This window comes from Lonchura striata, chromosome 2 (genome assembly GCF_046129695.1).
Source record: "Lonchura striata isolate bLonStr1 chromosome 2, bLonStr1.mat, whole genome shotgun sequence".
In the NCBI taxonomy this organism is placed as follows: Eukaryota; Metazoa; Chordata; class Aves; order Passeriformes; family Estrildidae; genus Lonchura; species Lonchura striata.
The window spans coordinates 63829935-63849917 of record NC_134604.1 but is presented as its reverse complement, the minus strand read 5'-3'; the positions used below and the strand labels follow the sequence as shown (position 1 = coordinate 63849917).

The 19983-nt window shown below is 41.6% G+C and overlaps 1 protein-coding gene across 1 annotated transcript in view; it reads right to left on the bottom strand.

Annotated features, from left to right (window-relative positions):
- The window catches only part of FOXO1 (forkhead box O1), a 61173-nt gene that overhangs the window by 4529 nt on the left and 36661 nt on the right, over nucleotides 1-19983 (bottom strand). The window contains exon 2 of the mRNA XM_021526612.3: nucleotides 186-1542. Within this exon, the coding sequence (XP_021382287.1) occupies nucleotides 199-1542 (1344 nt within the window). The 3' untranslated portion in view covers nucleotides 186-198. The remainder of the gene's footprint in view (nucleotides 1-185; nucleotides 1543-19983) is intronic.

The window sequence follows — 19983 nt, the reverse complement described above, 5'->3', positions numbered from 1 at the left end:
CTTGACAGTCCTCATGCACCAGTGCAAACCTGATTCTCAAACTAACAAAGGACTGGAAAGTGACTGACTGTTACCAAGGGAGTTCACATGCCAACACAGAAGAACTCCCAGATTTTAAGCATCTTGACATTTCTTTCTTTTCCCTTTAGCTGTTTTGCAGATTTAGTATAAAAAGCACAGCTTACCTCCTACTACATCCTAGCCTGACACCCAACTGTGTGTGGTTGTCTTTACGCTGTGCTGAAAACTTTGGTTAGGCAATACACTGTCAAAGTTAAAATCTAACGTTTCTCCATCCATAAGGTCATTACGGATAATCGACTCCATGTCACAGTCCAACCGTTCAATTAACATGTCATCTAAGTCACTGGGAAGCTTCTCCTGGTGGAGGGAAACAATTCCCACCCTCCCGTAGCCATTGCAACTGTTAACAGGGGCATATGGATTCATGGCATTCATCTGCATCGGGTGACTCATAGGCACTTGTAACGAAGTCTTCACTGTCGACAGGCGATTTAGCCCTGATGTGTGTGACATGGTGTTCACTGTGTGTGACAAGGCACGGCCATTGACTGCAGGCGCTGGCTGGTTATGTCCCTGGTGAGGGCGGGCATTGGGGTTCATCATTTTGTTGTGGGGTGGCTGGCTGCCGTAGTTTGGCACCACCGAGTTGGCGACCATCAGCACGCTTTGGCCCAGTGCCCTGCCGCCAGCCTGGGAAACACCAGTGTCCACTGATGCCAAGATATCATTGTGCGGCGGAGAATCGGAAGTCAGTAACTCCTTCAGAAGTCCCGCAGGACAGTTGTATTGGCTCATCGATCCGTAGCTTGATTTACTGTCTTGGAGAGTCTGCATAGGAATCTGGGACAAAGAGCTCATGCTAGCTTGAGCGTAAGTGAATTTCCTGTAGTCAGGATTTGGTGAACCTATACTTGTGGTCGAGGATGCGAATGAGTAACCCGGTGTTTGCTGCATCAGGGTGCCAGATGAAGACTGGGTTGACACAGTCATTGATGTATTCGGTGACAAGAGATTGAGATTATCCAAAAGATTTTCCATGTTCTCAGAATTACTCATTTCTGAAAGGCTCGGTAGAGTAGAAGTCATTTTGGTGGTTGATGATGGGTATACCATGGAGTGCACATCCCCATCTCCAAGGTCATCTTGCTCTGGCAAAATTGGAGAAAGTCTTCCACTAATTGTGCTAGCATTAGAGCTCGTTCTAGGTCGAAATGTACTCCAGTTATCAAAGTCATCATTACTGTGAGAGCTGGGACTTGCAGGCCACTTTGAGAACTGTGATCCGGGGCTGTCACCATTTCCCTCCTGACCAGACTGAAGGGCTGCTTTTTTCTTGGCAGCTCTGCCTCTGCTTTTGGCAAACTTGCTGTTGTTATCCATGGATGCTGCCCGCCTCCTAGGAGATTTGCCACTCTTCCCTCCTTCAGGATTGAGCATCCACCAGGAACTCTTCCCTGTTCCTTCATTCTGCACTCTGATGAACTTGCTGTGCAGAGACAGGTTGTGACGGATTGAATTCTGAAAAACAGAATAGCATGTAAGAAATGGAGAAGACATGCATCTTTTATGGCATACTAACACCTGCTTTTGTAAGCATGCTCTCATTTTGTTAGAAAACACAGGGGTAATCATCAAATAAGAAAACATGCCAGCCTGGAAACCTCTTTTATCTGCTCTTCGCTCTGAACTGGCTGAAACAAGCTTGCAAAGAGTCACCATGTCAATTTGTCTGTCATCTGCCTCCATCGCATCTGACATTATAAAAAGTTCAATAAAACTGCAGGAACCATTCTGAAATAAAAATTCCACATAAAGAAGAAAAAATAAGCCAGAAGATCAAGAAAACAACTGAAGTGAGTCATCTGATGAGTGAACCTGATTGTATTTATGATTTTTTTTTAAATTATTATTTTATGCAAAGTTCAGGAATGCTAGATCCTTCAGGAATGCTATGGTCCTTTTAATGGATTCTCATCCTGCACATCCCAAAATCCTACAGAAACGCAACACACAAACCGTCACTATTGCCACTGAGCATTAGTGAGGTTTATATCACTTGTTAAATGAGAAAATACATATAGAATACCAGTTGAGGATTAAGTTCTAATTTTTGTAAGTAAACATCATAAATTGCCTAAGAAATCATAGAATATAAAGGCATGTAAAGAGCATAGACAAGCTTGTAATGAAACCCTCAGTCTTAAAACCATAATTATCTTTCAAAATCAACATTTTAATATGCAAAATTGACTCTTCAAATACCTGAGGGCACCAGATATCTTGTGCCAAGAATGGCCAGAGGTACTGGAGCTTTTGTTGACCTCCTCAGCCATGAGTAATGCTTCATGTTTTGCTCTTAAATACAGACAAATTTGAAGAAAAATCCAAAATGGAAGGCCACAGGATGACCTGTTAATAAGAGACTAATCTTTGCATTACCAAGCTATAAAAAAAAAAAATCTATTTTGCTTATATAATTTTCTGCTGAGCACATGTAAAAAACATTGTATCAACAGAAAAGCTTTCCTGCATCTTGACACAATTGCTAACAAAAGGCCACAAGTTCAAAGAGTGCTGAAACAGACAGCCATATATGTTAATAGAACGGTGAGACAGTACATGGTCTATGCTAGAACTGCAATAAATGCAGAACAAGGACAAGGGAACCATAAAACAACACATGTAACAAATGTTTAAAGCCAGAAATTAGACCTCAATGTCAGAGAAATCAGTAATTCACGACCTGACTTCCATTCAGAGTAATTTTCAGCAGCTTGTCTAAAGATCTTAAGTAGGCATTCCAGGCACGAACAGTCATCTCATGGCTTAAATCAGAGACAACAGGCTCAAATTCCCTGCAAGAGCCATGATATGTTTTGGACCATGGAAAGCAGAACAGACAAAGTAGGACTGGCCATCTGCAGAGCTCAACAGTAGTGGTTACTCTGGGATCACAGAAGAGAGTTTCAGTAGATGAGGGCAGCAAGGAGGTGTTTGAGTCCTGCAACACCTTACAGGTGCTACTGACTTGAGACTATGCCCCCAGAAGGGCAGCTTCACCCCAAACGGGGGCACAAGACACTCCCTAACACCAGAGATGGCAGAGCATGGCCTCAAGGCACTGACTGTTCAACCAGAACAGCACTGAGTCAAACCATGTGCCTAAACTCAGAAGCCTTTCCAACCACTCCTCCGAAGAACCATCTTTACAAGTTGTCCCAGTTAAACAGACAGCATCAAAAATTTCCCATTCCTGGCAGTATTCAAGGCCAGGCTGGATGGGGCTTGAAGCCACCTGGTATAGTGGAACATAACCCTGCCCATGGCAGGAGGGATTGGAACTAGATGGTCTTTAAGGTGTCTTTCAGTCCAAAGCATTCCACGACCCTATGACGACTCTATGATTTGAGTGTTTTCTTACTCAATTTCAAAAGAAAGCCATTCTCCTAGAAACTGCTTCACTTCACTTAATCTTACAATCAAAATACTATCTCTGATCTAGCAACAGAGTGCTAGGGAAGGCCTTGGAATTTTATTTGCACCAGGTGCAGCTAACACATAGGGAGGGTAAGCTGGAAATCCGTCTTTGGACTTGCCCGCAGCCCTAGGGGCCGGCTGAGAAGCCTTGTAAGGCCAGCCTGGCGCAGCTCGTTGTTTTCAATCAAGGGCCACAGATAAATCTGTGGCTGACACAAGTCCAGCTCTACAAATGTCGCAAGAAAGTTGCTCTGTGTGGCTGTTGATTAAAAAACCTCCTGCGCCAGTTCATTTTTTTACTGTATTTTGTAAACATACCCGGTTGGCTCAGGATCACTGTTTACTATCAAAATATCAAACACACAAAACATTGGTCAGTGAAAACACCGTGATGAGGCTCAGCTCCCTCTTCTTTGCTACACAAGTGTTAAATATTTAAGAAATCGCTGCTATTCCTTAGTCATCAAAAATGTTATAATCTGGTATTATTGTACTGAGGACATTTGAGGTCGCTCTTTGAGTAACAGAGCTGTCTCCTAACTCTGCCAGCAATGAAAAAAAAATTTTTCCTAACAGGAAAAGGTTTGCGGCCCAGAGCTTGTTACATAAATTCCTGTTTTTCACGCAGCCAGCAGGACATTAAAGAAGCTATGATTTACTAACTTGGAAAAAGTGTTGAAGAGGTAAATCTTGTGAAAATATGCACTGCTGCTAATGATGTTGTGTCTACAAATGCTTGCCAGATGCAAACATGACCTGATAAAAAAGTATAGTTTCAGCAGTGGATCTTGGCAGCTGGAGGAATGGCGCAGCTGTTAGTGGCTGGGGCATGTGGCGGCACCACCAGCCCCAGTACACTGTGGAGATGCCTTCAGCCACAAGTTTCACCTGGACTTCGAAGCAAAGCCTCCCAAAACCTGATCTGAGTAACTCCAAAAACAAGCATCTGCATTTTGAATAGGGTCTTCACACAGCAGCAGTTCATGCCAGATTGCACTGAGCATAGCTGCACTGGAATTTTATCAAAATCTGGGTCAGGATGGCAGCAGGGCTGCTGCCACCTGTGGAGTGCTTCCTGGGATTGAGTTTTTGCCTCTGAGATAAAGTAAATTTACTTCAGCATTCAGACCAGGAATTGTGGATATGCTTATTGCGACTTTCTGATTTAAGACTCAAAATATGCAAAACTGGTATCAGCTACGTGCAATGTGAAGAGCACATCCCGGCTAATAAAACTCATGAAGCCAAGATAATTATTCCCTTGAATCTACATATTTATATCATTCAGCTGTACTTCTGACATTTCCAACAACTCTACCAATATCCAACACTGCATTTAAACCCAAGATATAAATAGCAGAACACACAACTTAAGTTAAACTTGACTAATTGCTGAGAAAAATTATATCCCTATCCAAAATGAAGTTGAGGTATTTATTTTTTTTTTCTTTTTAGCAAATTGGGTTGGTGTTTCACTAAACACCTGAAAACCCCGTTGCTCTGTTAAACTTGAAAACATTGTACTTACTGAGGTGAGACCATCCAGTGACACTTGGCCATATTTCTTCCACCCCAGACCTTGGAGCACCAAAAGCAGAGGGAAGCAGAGCTCCCCTTTAGCCCAACTGCAAGCCTCTCCAAGTAGGACCTAGCCGTGGATTTGTTTTTATCTGGGGCACTGCAAATTTGTAAAAGCCCCTAGGAGTGCTAATGGTCTCTCCCACCCTCATACTTTCATCCATGGGCACAGGCAGGTCTCATCCATCCCACCAGAGTGCCATGAGAGCCACCAAAAGGGAGAGTGAGGAATGGATGTGAGCATCAATATACTTTACAAAAACAAGTGTGTTTGGTATCAAGGTGTATATGCTGAGAGCTTTACAATAAAGCACACCACGGCACCTCAGGGAGATGTAACAAGTAACTATTAACAAAGGTAGGAAGGAGTTGGCCTCTGGAAGCAGATGCAGTCATAATAAACTGAGAGGCCATAGGAGCAACACTGCTTCTATAACACATAGGTCTAGGATTTCCATTAAAATGAACAGTCTAACGACTGCCCACTAAGTTTTCATTCAGAAAACATCCCAGGAGTCCAATGCTTTCCACACCTCTTCCAAGGGGATGGCCTACACAAATTGCCAGCTTGTTCTACCATCAGCTGTGGCGGAATGTCCTGTTAATGACAGCTTACAGCAGGTTTCTGAGCCAGCACAATCTCCTTGTGGTGACAACACCAAAGTTTAAGTTTCGCAGCAGAGAAGTGGAGACCCCCATCCCCCCCAGCATTTCAATATGCTCTTACAGAAGACATTCAACCTGTCTCTCTAGGTCTTTGTATAGGGACTCTACAGCAGGTCCAGATGTTCACATCATCCTCCCCCTGGAGCTTCAGTGGCAAGAGCCATTCTAAGAAGAAGTCATTAACACTCCTAGGAAAGTGTAGAGGCCAGGAAGTTCTCCAGCACACTTGCTCAGAGCTCATTCAGCATTGACAGCCGGACAGCAGCAGCAGGGGCTATCCATAGCAAGTGGCACCATGCGACATCTATCCAAGGCTATGTTAGATCATGCCTGGCAAAACAGGCAGGTTTGCCTGCAATAGCTACACCGCCTGCACCCGTTTTGCTGTGGTTTCCCACTGCACTGCCAAGTTTACGGCTCTTGGATGAAGAGCCCAAGGAGGAAAGAAAACATTGGTAACTCCAGACCTACCAGAATTTCCTTTGGTACAACAGTCTGGTGTAAAGCAATCCTGTTTGTCTTACCTAATAACTATGAAATACAAAATGTTCAGATGCCGATGCTACACATGGAGCTTGGATTTGCCTCAGAGCTAGTGCTGGACAGTCATAAGCACTTGGTCTACAGACAGCACACATATTCTGACACTACAGTGTTCACCAACACAACCACACTGCAGTGTCAGAGGCCTCAAACACTAATGAAACAGCTAATTTTGCCACTCTGTTGTGGTATTTTTTTATTACAGCTCAGAAACCTTCTCTGTTGTCCAGTAAGAGTATGGACAGAAAGCATGTCACTTAGCCTCAGGTCAAAGAGTCGTATTTAGAAGATGCTGGAAACTTGCCACCTGCAGCTGCATGAAGGTGGAAGGCAGGATTTCCTCCCAAACAGGTCATACTTTTTTGGGTCCTTTGTTCTTGGGGAGGTGCTTTTGTTTGACTTCATTTTTTCTCCTGCACTGTTAAACAGTTAAGAAGTATCAGCTGGAAAAAGTGAAGAAATAATTCTCTCTTCCTAGGGGGACCTTGCACTGTTTCTCTGTGCTTTCCATTACATCTGGTAGCATAGTGAGAGTCTTTCCCAGACCACCACCTATGAAATACCACCTCCAAAACATGGAAACACTTCGATAAACCTTAAAATCTTCCATCTTCCATAAAATCTTACCATGTGGTAAGATTTCAGCAATGCATCCATTTTTCCATGTATGAATGTATAAGGACAGGATGGAGTGTGTGTTATTGCTATATGGTTGCTATACATGTCTCCTGAACACAAAGGGGCTTCCTGTGGCCATATGTCAGTGGCATTAATCTAAGTCCTGTACATTCTGCATTCAAGTTCACAGATTTATACTATCCTGTGATTCCTTCTCATAGCTGTTAAAGACTAAAAAAACTTTGAACACTGAAAGTGCTTGGCCATCCTCCAGGTTACATCCTGCTGCCACCGGGGACTGGAGGGAATTTCTTAACCACTGGAGTGTTCTTCTCTGGATCATGGTAACATGCAGGAACAGAAAATGCATACCCAGCTTCAGAAAATGATGTTTAAGACTTGGATGTCTATGACTACATGTCAGAGTGGGCAACTCTGTTGACATGTATTTGAGTATTTTCCAATTGTCATACCCTATATCCTCTTCCTCATCCTAGGCAGACTCCTTGAAAGCACATTACCATAATGGCAGTTTGGACATTTCTAATGAGATTATAACACTGCCTACTCTCCCTGCAGGCATTTTGGAAGAATTAAAGTAAAAAACCATAAACAAGGCTCACAGTATGTCAAGTGTGCACACAGGACAAGCACACACCACATATGATGATCTCAACCAAAACTTTTAACCACTCTTACATTTTCTGTACCTCCAAGAGAGAGACAGGGCCACAACCAGGTTAACCATCACCTACATCAGTGTCAATATTGTGTTTTGTAACTACATTTATTTCTGTGAGCACAATACAGGCATGATGTATCATCAACACATATAGACCAAAATACATAGACATTTGCTAGGATTTCAAAGACAAGAAAACTACATGACACCAGCTAGGGAAAAAAGGGACAAAAAATGCACATGAAAAACATGAGATTTTTAAATGAAATATGATGAATTTGCACCTTCATCCCTCTGGTAAAATCATCTGTGGAACCAAGGCAACCAACAGATTTGTCTAAAATCTATCCATTTTCAAAGATGAAAGAAAGGCAACAATAAGAAGGCACCACAGTGTCATTAAAAAAAAAAAAGGCAAATAGCCATCAGGATAGATGATGGCTTCATTTATCAGCTTCATTTATCACAGCATTAAAAGTTGTAAAGTGTATAAAAATAAATATCAAATAAAAAATTTCAAAGATAGCAGAGAACTATTTTTGGTGATCCAGACAAATTTTAATATTTCCTTTACAAAACTGATGCTGCAAGCTTTCTACTTCAACAGATGGAAAACAAGTGTTTGACAAATATAAGGGGTCCATATTTGTAAATAAACATTTCTGTTTTCCACAAATATGAAACATATATATGCATATATACAGCTCATGAAGAAGTGAGTTCATCAGTGACACAGGAGGCCAACAAGGAGGTCTCACTGAAGAGGAACATTTCAAAGTCAGAATGCCCTTCAAACTAAGGCTTCTTCTCTGCTCTTCTTAAGCACTCTCTCTGGCCTTCACAAGCAGCCTGTGCAATTAGGTCAGTAACACAAAACCAGCAAAGCAGGAGGACATGTGATTAACTTGAGAGACCAGGTGCTATCACAGAAAAGCTGGTAAAGGACTCAATTAATAAAACATCAGAGGTCAAGGAAATAATCAGTCTTTCAAACCAGTCCTACAAAATATTGCCATTGCACATACAAAAGCCTCCATCTTTTGTTCAGGAAAGGTGAGGGAACACCTGCATAATGCCAACACCAGACCAAAAGAATGACAGTGCAGTCCAGGTGAGCACCACTGCTAAGGTGTGCCCATCAAAGGCATTAAAAGCATTGGAATCATCTGTAGTCCATCAAGGCCTGAGGAAGCCTGCTGTGATCATGGAGAGCAGATAGCCCATTTACAATTATTCACTGTGAGCTCTAATGCAGTGACCAGGAATGTGACTCTGCAGGGACACAGGCGCCACACAGCCATAATGGCCTGAGGAAAAGCTATCCTCAAATGCAGAGCAAAAGCAGGTTGTTGCAAGGAAAACACAAATCACAATTATAGGCCAAGTTCATTAAACTGAAAAAAAAAAAAAGTAATAAAGTAGCAGTTTATCCATACAATGCCAGAATGACTAACAGCTCAAATTTTATTCTGCAGCTATATTAAAAAGACTAAGCAGTGTTTATTTTTTTTTCAGCCGGTGGGAATAATTATGATCAGTAGGACAAAAAATGTTAATCAGTCGTTTCCTGTTTAACAGACAGCCTGCTTCACCTCTGCCACTCTCCACTGTTACACCCAATTCATCACAAAGACTACAGCACTGTTGATAGAAATCTTTCCCCTCAGCTCTTTTTCTTTCTGTAACTAAACTGCCTTTTATTGACATGTGTTAGCTCTAATGAAGAGGTACAAAAGTGTATACATGCTAAATATATCAATGCTAATTAGACTAGCCTATCATCTTAAAAGGAACACTGGAAATATGTTCTTACCAGTTAGAAGCAATAAGGTCAGAAGTAGGCCAAGGTCTTAAGTGCAAATTACAGAGGTGAAAGCACATTGTAGTAGAAAATAGGGTTGCTTTTTTGCGGTAGCCTTTGAGAGCACGCAGAGAACTTCCAAGAAAAAAACCACAATCAAAAACCCCAGATAGGATTACTCAAAAAGCTTTAACTGGTTAAGTGAAACAACTGTAAAGATCCCTGCCTGAGAAGCCACCTAAGTTTTACAAACTAAAACCCCTGCATTATGACCGAAACAGATCCCTGCCACTTGTCTAGGTAAAGGCACAAGCAAACCTAGACCTGTATGTTTGGTTTCACCTGGTTACTTTGCCAGGGAGCCGCAGATGTTCATTTTCATGAATTAAGGCTATTTGCTTCCACAAAACCACTGATAACCTAAAGGGCTGTAATGACTGTCAGGACCTGATGGATTTACAAGCAATGTGCTGCCCACAACAGTTGAAAATGAGTTAAAAGTGGGGCAGGTAAAGCAAAGCAGGATGTACTGGAGACATGAACTATGCTCATGGCACTTGCCCCATGCATTGTGCTGCCCATGCCTGGAGAAGCTTGAGGCTGTCCATATTTCTCACCTTGAGAAGCAACATACCAAAGGGGATGTACAGAACCAACAGTATAAAAAGTTCCGTTGACTGAGCCTTTGCATAGAATACAAAAAAGTAAATACATCTCCTTATTACACTTGTATTAGTACAGAAGAGGGAGTCTTTTGATTTAGCAAGAAAAGGACTACAGGACTCATATTCTGTGGTCATGGATGTCACTGAATATCAGTTTTTCAGAAACAAAGAGTCAATGAAAGCAGCAAGCTTCCTCTGCAGCAGGGTTAGCTGTGCCCCACAGGAAATCCCTGGCTTGAGGAAGCTGCAAGGCTTGTGAAAAGAAGGGCAAAGCCTTTTATTTACAGGCTGAACAATATCTTAAGCTACATCTCACTATGATTTGATCTTTATTTTGACTAAAACAAGTGCAAGGATATGCTAGCAGAATTTATACAGTCCCCCAAACTACTGAAAGAAAACTAAAACAAAGTTAAGTAGAATATTTTGTTTGGCTTAAATAATCTTTAGAAACTATTTAGTGCCTCTAATGGTTAAGATGCTGAAGGTTTCATATTTGTAAGGGGACAGTGTCAGCTTAAAAATAACAACCACACCATGAATTTCACCTACTGTTGTAAATATCTGATGTTGATGTAGTAAACAAGAGAAACTGAGGAAAGAAGAAAGTGACATTCCTCTTTCCCTCAGTTTCTTTTGCATCTGAATGCAGTCCAGTACATAGTCACTGTTTCACTATTTATGTTTCCTCTAGCCAATTTACTCTTTATCTGTCTTAAACATGAAAAGAAAATAAATTATCATTTTCCTGTTAACAAAGCAGTAGCAGAAAAAAACTGATTTCTTACATTTTTATTGAAATAGCTTAAATAGTATCATATTCAAGTTCTCTCTAAACTCCTGCGTATCTGCAAATAGGTAAAGGATATTGCTTTATACAGTCAATATTTGTTCATTTCTCTTTGTGTTTTTATACCCCAAATTCACAAGAAGCAATTATACATCTTCAATTACTCCTCTTTGTACATCCCAAGAAGGCACCACATAAACTAGGCATTATGTTTCTCCCCAGCTTCTTAGAACACAGTTTGCCTTGGTACTTATTTTCCCCTACCACAGAAGCAGGTCAGACCACCAGCACACTCTCTTCAAGAGAGCTCTTTCCAATTCAAGTTTGCTCCCACAGCCTAGCAGATTTTATGTAACACAATTTACTACTCCAAAGCCAGCAAAAAACTCTCATCCAATTTCAGGACAGCCTTTGGCTATATTCCAGCGTGCACTGCCCCTCTCCACTGTCTGGCCACTTGCAGCCACCCTCTTTCAAAAGGTAAGGTTAATACTTAAAAGGGATTTTAGTTGATTTCCTTGGGACTTGAAAGACTCCTGTTGGGTGGCTGCACTGTTCATGCCAGCGTCTTCCTCTCAGATCCAGCTTTTTTGTGATGTTCTTCAGGCCACAGTTCAAGAATCACTGGCACTCATCACTGGGTTTTATGACATCTGCTCAGTATTATAAAGCCAGAGTTGTCCAATCTTGCAAAACATGTAGCACCATCTCTGAACAGTTACCCCCAGACAGGCTCACAATTTTCAGTAGGCTATGGGAGGCAGAGCAGTATTCCTCAGAGCAAGTTGGGCACCCACAGGAGGGAAATCTAAAGGCCAATTTCTTTCTTCACACCCATTTTGGAAGCATTCCTAGTCCCTCTCTACTGTAGGCTGTACTCTGTATTTAAGAGACCCTTATTAAATCAAAGAACTATTTACAATCTGCATACTGGCAAGTCCACATTCCCATAGAATGTCATCTGGCAACAGTGACTCAAATCATCAGCTCTGTATTTATTTGCCTTCCTCCTTCACAAACAAGAAAAGTAAAAAGGACAAGAAAAAAATCATGTTTTTAATGACAAGAATGGAATTAACAGAGTAAAGCCCAAGAGCTCTGATGCACCAGCACTCATTACTATACCCAAAAGTCCTTTTTTTTTTTTAAGCAGTAAAATATTACAATGAGGACAATGAAAAGGAAGACTAGCAGCAAGCACCATTGTGGCTTGAGATCTTTTACGTACACGTCTGCTGCTAGAGGTGCAGAACCCCATTGAATACAAAATAAGACAGCTTCCAGAGTGGGACACTTGTGCAAAAATGAGTTTTGTTAGACATTTCGGGTGCTAGATTTCTCCTACCAACTAGGTCTAATAAATTACCCCTGCTATTTCTTTCCATGTGATATACACGGGTGCTCAGAGAGCAGACCTCATTCAGCATCCCATTCCCCTGGATAGAGCCTGACACAGGGAAGCTCTAGGCACAAGGTGCCTTTTAACCAGCTGGAACAGGAGGTGTCCCAGGGAGTACATTGTATCACTCTTATCAGTTCAGAAAAGAAAACATTGTTTTTGAAAAGCCTCCCCTCCTCTATGCTAATCCCTCAAACCCAAAAAACTCTTATCAATTTCCAGATTAGGCTTCCTCCTCCTAGAGGTCACAGTCTTCACATGGTGCAAGCTTCACCATCATCACCACAATCCCCCTTGAAGAGAAGCCCACGTGTAACTGGGCAGCCTGAGCCTGCCAGCCTCAATATTCAGATTTAAGGACTGCAACAGTCAAATTCCCAATCAAAAGGCCTGCTAGGGGCCTCCCATCCTTTTGCCCAAAGATGAAGAAAGCAGTGGAGCTTCCCATCAGCTTTCCCCTGATATGCATTAAAACATATCAAGGCAAAAGCACAGCTGACACTGAGAGCTAAAATGCCATAAATCAATTCACAGGGGTGCAAGACGGAAGTTTGAAGTTACTCTAGATGGACTTGCTCAGTATTTGTCTCCCAGCAGCTTTTCCTTTTTTCAAGTACTGCAGTTTAGTTCTGCCTCTTGCAGACAGTCAGAGAAGCAACACAGCCCCTGTGCAGCTCCAAAGATGTGCAAACTCTTTAACTGAGCTGGTCAGAATAGGGCACTCGTTTCAAATAAATAAACAAATAAATAAATTTACAGGACATTGACTTACATCTGATTAAAAATAGCAGGAATGTCAGCAGTAGGAGCTGTCATTTGTAATAGCTATCAAGACACAGGAAGTTATTTATTCTGTGGGTCAGATAAAGCCCTCTTTAAAAACAAGGATGAAACAAGAAAAAAAGAAAGCATGTTTACTGAAGCCTGTTTCCCAATATTATCTAGTCAACTTTGTTTATGAAATTTTATAATAATTTGTCATTGATATATATTTGGTTTATTTCCACAGATCTGGAAATACAGCAAAATACAGCTAATACTGTTAAACAGCTGGCCACTGCAGGAAACACTGAAGCCCTTGCTGCTTGTGCTTAATTTTTGGATTCTTTTCAGTTTTGAAGATATTGCAGGGAAATTTTGTACATTTTCATTTGGTTTTAAAAAGAAATTAAGGTCTTCCCCCATAAAGTCAGGTGTTTTCAAGTATTTTGTCTGTTGATTATTCATGTAATCATAAATTACGCAGAGTATTTGGCAGGCCATGCCTTTCTCTGTTAAAACATTTGTTTTTACTTTTTCAGTTATTGTTTAGATCCTGGTCATAACATGCTCCAGGTTGTTTTGAACAGCAAAGAGGAAATAAGCAATATTTTAACTTATATCACACTGTAACAACATTAAATGCCTACGCAGCAATATGCTGTCTATTCAGTATTTTCCACTTTCTTCCTGTCTGCTGCTAGCTTAAAACAAGGAGATAATTCACAAATTTACAGTTTTGCAACATGTAAAACACAGGCTCACAAGCATGCTCAGAACAAAACACAAAAAGGAGCAAGAAATAGGGCATCCGAAAAAAAAAAAAAAAAAAGAAAAAGAAAAAAGAGAGGGGCAGAATATAAAGTAAACATATTTGCTGAAGGTTGGTTTTGAAATCACAGGAAAGCCAACAAAGCTCTTCTGAAGTCAGCTCACATGCACCCAGGCATTGCAGGCGACACAGCTGGACAAGGCAGAGCCCCAGCAAGGCACTGTTTGCCTACATTCACCCTGACACCACGGCAGAGAGTTGGGAAAGAGACTTTGAACTACGTGCCATCACTGCTGCTCAGCACGATCACGGTCTGTGGTGGATGTGATTACCAAACCCATCGTGACCCCTAGAAAATGCCCTATAGATTAGAAAAAATTGAAGCAACATTCCAAACACCACACAATTCAAACAAAACAGTCTCTGTGACAAAGTAGGAATTACAGCACTACATTTCAAAAATTTCTCAAGGATTTTTTTCTATAGATTTAAGTTGAATATTGCATTTCAAGCATTCAGTTATCATGGAGAACCATTTCCATCTCTCCTCTGTTAGCTAAGTCTTAAGAATTTGTCATTTACCTAAGAAGATGAGAGATGAAGCGAGGGAGATGAAAAAAATAACATTTCTTCCAAGACTGGCTTTGCAAAAAATACTTCATAAACTTAGTTTTGGAGCAGTGAGTGAAGGATCTGAACCCTGTACTTTGAAGATATCTACATACCAATTGCAATTTTAAGAAAGTTTAGTAGCTCTTAGACACTCTTTTTAATAAAATTCTCAAGACATCAGAGAAGTTTAGGACCTATCACTTTAAAGCACATTCCTCAAATAATAGAAACTGGCAAAGCAGCCATGGGCTTAATCCTCCTTTTTCCTCCTCTGTCAATTATTCAAGGACCCCACATTCACTCATCCACTGCTGCCTACTTCCTTCAATGCCAAGCATTTCTGGGGCATCTGATAAGGAAGTGCAGTGTTATCTTGCTCAAAGTTTTCGTAACAACAGCAGCCATCCCACAATATATCAGACTGATTTTCCAAGGAGACTAGTAGCTAATTTTGACAAGAAAAAGTACAAATCTCTGTGTTCCACAGCTCTTTTTAAAAATGAAGCATTATTTTAAACTTGAAAGAGTGGAGTTTTTTTCTATTCTCACCTATTTCTATTTTTGTGTAAAGGTTTTAAACGTCAAAACATTCAAGAAAAAGCATGATCAACCAAAATATTAAGATACATATTCAACTCTAAGAATTGAAGAGAAGCCTGTGATTTGTACAAATCCCCTGGCTGCAGTGATTTCTGTGCAGTGTTGTTGGCTAAAAAACACCACAGAAACCTGTTAAAAGCAGATTTAAAGGCCTTTTTACCTTAAGAAAGAACTTGCTTTCTGGCACAGCTAAAGGCACACCACAACTTTTGCATGAGCTTGCTTGACTCCTCTACACTGCCAGAGGCTGCCCACAAATCAAACAGCCCTAACCATGTGGATTTCTAATTTTTTTTATCAAGTCTATTGACAAACTCACATCCTTTCTATTGTAGCTGTTTTCAGCTTGTAGTCCACATACTCTTAGGGGCTCCAAAATACTTCCAAAATCCCTCAGAAGGCAGCCAGGGGAGGTAGTGGCAATTGAATGTCCTCTCTCTGTTTGCACTGGGCTTTCCTGTAATCCTGGCTTAAACACACGTGCACCACAGGAAGAAAACAGACAATTTTAAATTGCTGACTCTAGAAAAAAAGCAAGAACCATCTAAGATTAAACCTGGCCCCCAGACTTCGTCAAAAGGCTGACTTAAAGGATAAAGCCAAAGAAGATTAACTCAAGTACGATGTCAAAGTACACTCAAACAGCAACAGCTTCTTGACAAACACTGAGGGGGTTGTAAAAACCAGAACATTTAAGAGGAGGATTCATAACCCTGCAGTCTGTGCCTGAAGGAAAGCTCTCCCAGTCTAGGTTCTGGCACCTGGCAAACTCCAGCAAATGGTTCTGGTTGTAATGATGCAGCACAACTCACTGAGTCCATAACCAGAAATGCAGACAACCCAGATGACTTCAGAGTGTAAAAATCCTCCGAGAGACACACTGTCCAGTGGAGAAGGTGACATTGCCATTCTTCCATGCACTATGGGACCAGACAGTTTTCCTTTCATCTGACAGCAGTCAGGGAGAGATGCAGTAGCAAAGAAGTGCACAGTTCATCCATTGGCAATGTTAGCAAGGTACAGGGAAAGAGACAGATGCTTTGGCTGTGTCCTCTCACTCCTGCTCTGAGGGGCAAAAGGCATTTAGAATTACTTCTATTAAAAAACCTATCAGCTCCTCACACTGAGGGACCAAACAAGAACAGGTCACCAGTCAAGAAGCTCTACCAGTTTGTGGTTGTCTTCCCAGAAGAGTGAAAAGACATGATGAAAATAGTCTCCACTAACACTGTCAACAGAGAAGACTACGGCTTTAAAGACAGTGGCTTGTATTGTGCAGCAGTTTCAGCACAGCTGCTTGACAAGCCACAGTAGATACCAGTCACTCTTGGTGGGAAGGAGTATCGACTTCCAAAACTGGAAATGTTTCCCTGAACACTCTGGGTCATCCAGCTCCTCTGAGGCAGTCATAGGCTTACAGAGTGGTAGGAGCACCTGCCTCTGGTAGGGGGTCTGCCACTCAAGTTAAGCTGTTTCTGCCTCAGACGAAATGAGGAACTTTTAACCTCAGCAGCCATTTGAAAATAGGAAAGCTGCAGCTTCCAACAGATGACCAGAGAGTAGCCCATGAGAGCTTCAGCCCAACACAACCCCAATTCTCAAGCACCACCCACTAAGAAACTCAACCAATGCAAGTACAGGTTCCCCATACAGAAGATACTGCTTCACACCTCAGAGGCCATCCCCTGAGTCTGCACACTACTGGGCTCAATCTCATCACTGACCTAAGTTTTCCTCCTCTTTCTCCTCCTGCCCACACCAAATTTTATTTCTACTTGGAATGATGACATCCCCAACACGAAGACTGAACATGAGGACTGGCACTTTCCTCAGTGAAAGAACAAATTCCCCCACACCAAAAAGCTACCAGTAAACAGGTTTCAATGACTCAATACACAGACAAAACTTACCTGACTGAAGTCAGAATGTTATCATTTCTCTATGTTCAACACACATTTTTCTATTGATGGCATTAAAATACTAAAGTTAACACTGCTAGTTAGAAAAGGCTCCAGGGAGACCTCATCGAAGCTTTTCAGTACTTAAAGGGAGCTTTTAAAAAAAGGTGGAGAGTGACATTTTACAAAGCAGATGGTGGTAAAACAAGGGGGAACAATTCTAGACTAAGAGGAGAGATTTAGATTAGATGTTAGGAAGAAATTCTTCAGATTGAATGGTGCCCTGGGCAACCTGATCAAGTGAGAAGCATCCCTGCTGATGGTACGGTTTGAACTACAGGATCATTACAGTCCCTGGAACTACAGGATCATTAAGGTCCCTGCCAACCATTCTAAGATTCTATGATAGCTCTTCTATATGAAGATCTTCTCTGCTTTGGTGAAGTTTTTCCTTTGTCTACATTATGTTTAAATCTTCTTGTTTCATTTTTTTTTTTCTGAAGATTAACTTATTATCCATTCTACAAGCCCTAAGGTAAGAGAAAAGGCAGTAAAAACAATATAAAGAGTACCCGTGAAGATTAAAGACTATAATGACAATGGGAAGTCACACACACAGAGGAGGCTGACACCCTCACTGGTGTTCTGGTTTCTCTCCCAGTTGAAGCTCACCATGGCAAGTTGAGGCACAAAAACCTGTGAGACAAAATAAGCTGCCACCCGTTATCTACAGCACCATTAGAAACAGGCATTTCCACCAGCCTGGTGCCTGTTTGAGGCTGGAAAGCTGGAAGGAGAAGAGGAGGGAGACAAAGAGGTGCCTGGCACCTTTATTCGAGGCTGAGAAAACACCATTTTCTCTTGGGCAGAGAAGGAAGCAAAGAGCAAGCGCCATCCCTCAGCCATGGCAGCACGCACGCACATGCACACGCATTTCCTGCGGCTTCGCGAAAACAATGAAGTGTGGGGAGCCTGGCTCTCATATGAAGCACACACCGGCTATATATAAAATAAAGAAAGCAGCTGCTTCAAAAGCTCAGTCACGCTTTTATCAACAGGGCTTTAATTAGTACCCATCTGCTTCCTGTTTTATACTACAGAACTGACTTTCACCTGTTTCAGCAAAACACCCCTTCCCCCAAATGGAAGTGTGCACACACACACACACATGAACACACACAAGAAGTTCACAAACACTTCATGCTTAAGTAGTTAACATCTGAAATCCTTGTTCTGAGCGTGTGGGCTATATAATTGCTTTTTTTAAAAAAAGTTAGGCTTTGTCAGAGCTATCAGATTTCACAGTCAACACCTTTAAATCACACACCTTATATGTTTCACCATTTAACTCACTGGCACTTGGGGACCCAAAGAATGCTGGAGCCCTGTTGTACTGGCACTGCGCTACAGAGAGGGCTCACAGTGGAAGTGTGGGCTTTTCCTGAGGTCCCTCACACACATGAAAGGCTTTAAATAAACAATGGCAAGGCTGATAGTTTGAATCCATTCTTAACTCACCCCATTGTTTGAAGAGAAGAAACAACACGTAGAAGAAAAATATTACTCAGGGAGGAAATAGCTTCACCTTTGAATTTCCTGACATTTTTCCTCCCACGCTTTTCCCGTTCACTCGTCAATTATTTATTTATTTTGCAGGGAGAAGACAAGTGAAAGTTAAGTACACCAGCACAGCTACGTGCGGTCAGACCTGCCCACCTCTCCTGCACAAAGGAGCTACAAGCACTTGAAAGCCCGCCAGGAGCAAGGTATCCAGAGAGCAAAACAAGAGGAAGCAAAGCACTAGGAGAATTAATTTCTTGCCAGTGACTGAACAAGGAGCACCACTTGCCTGCTCCTAGGCACAGCTAGAGGAGTGGGAAGAGGGGCAAGTGCCAAAGAAGCAGTATTCATAAGGTCTCTATGTGAATTTTTTTGGTTATGCAAAGCCTTCTCAAACTCAAAGTTACCCATCACAAAAGTGCTTTTCTTAGCACACCTTTAGCATCAGCCACCACTTAGAATGCTTATTTTGCCAAAATAAACCTGGCAACCACACGACTCATGCTCCAGTTTTGGAGTGGGAGGAGATCATTCTCTCTTTACAGTTAGAAGCCTCATCTGCAACAGCTTTCCCAGATACACAAAGCTGACCTAACTCAATTAGAGTTTTCTTCCATAACATCTTGGAGCTGCTTCCAGGTTTTGGATATGTCTGTCAGTAGGGTTCATGAGATTCACCAAAGACTGAAAAGTAAGAAAAAAGTAATTCCAGTAAACAGAATTATAGCAGTAACCCCTTTGATGTAGTTACTCGTGGTGGTGGCAAAAGCAACCAGCCTACAACATCCTCCTGTGCCCCCTGTGATCTCTCCCAGGGGGGAGATCACAGTGTTGGCAACACCAGAAGGGGCAAACACTAACATGAAACACTTGACTGTAAGACTCAGTATTCTTGGGAGCCTACAAGAAAGATGGGGAGAGACGATTTACAAGGCTATATAGTGGCAGGACAAAGGGGAACAGCTTCAAACTGACTGAAAGTAGGTTTAGATTAGATATTAGGAAGAAATTCTTTACTCTGAGTGTGGTGTGGCGGTGGAACACGTTGCTCAGATAAGCTGTAGATGCCTCATCCCTGGCAATGCTCAAGTCCAGGTTGGATGGGGCTTTGAGCAACCTGGTCTTGTGGAAGGTGTCTGATAAACAATAAGAATTGCCTTCAAAAATAAAGATCAAACTTTTTTTTCAAATCTCCAACCTCTAAAAGTTCTCAGCAACTCTTCTGCTACCTCACTGTCCAACAAAAGCAGGATGTACACACACTAAGGGAGGTATTAGTGAAAGGAATGAGCTCTGTTGCTAGAGGAAAAAAATAAAATGAAAACACACAGGCACAATGAATGCTCTGAGCATGTGAAATAGGTGAGAAGGGATGGAGCCAAATGAGCATCAAATGTGAGAACTCCAAATATTTCTCAGAAAAGTAAAGGTGGCTCACTTTTAACTCAAAAAAAAATAGATGCACTAATCTCTTGGGTTGTGTTTTGTTTAATTTAGAAATTTTATGAATTAATAAACCTGAATAATCAATTTTTTTCC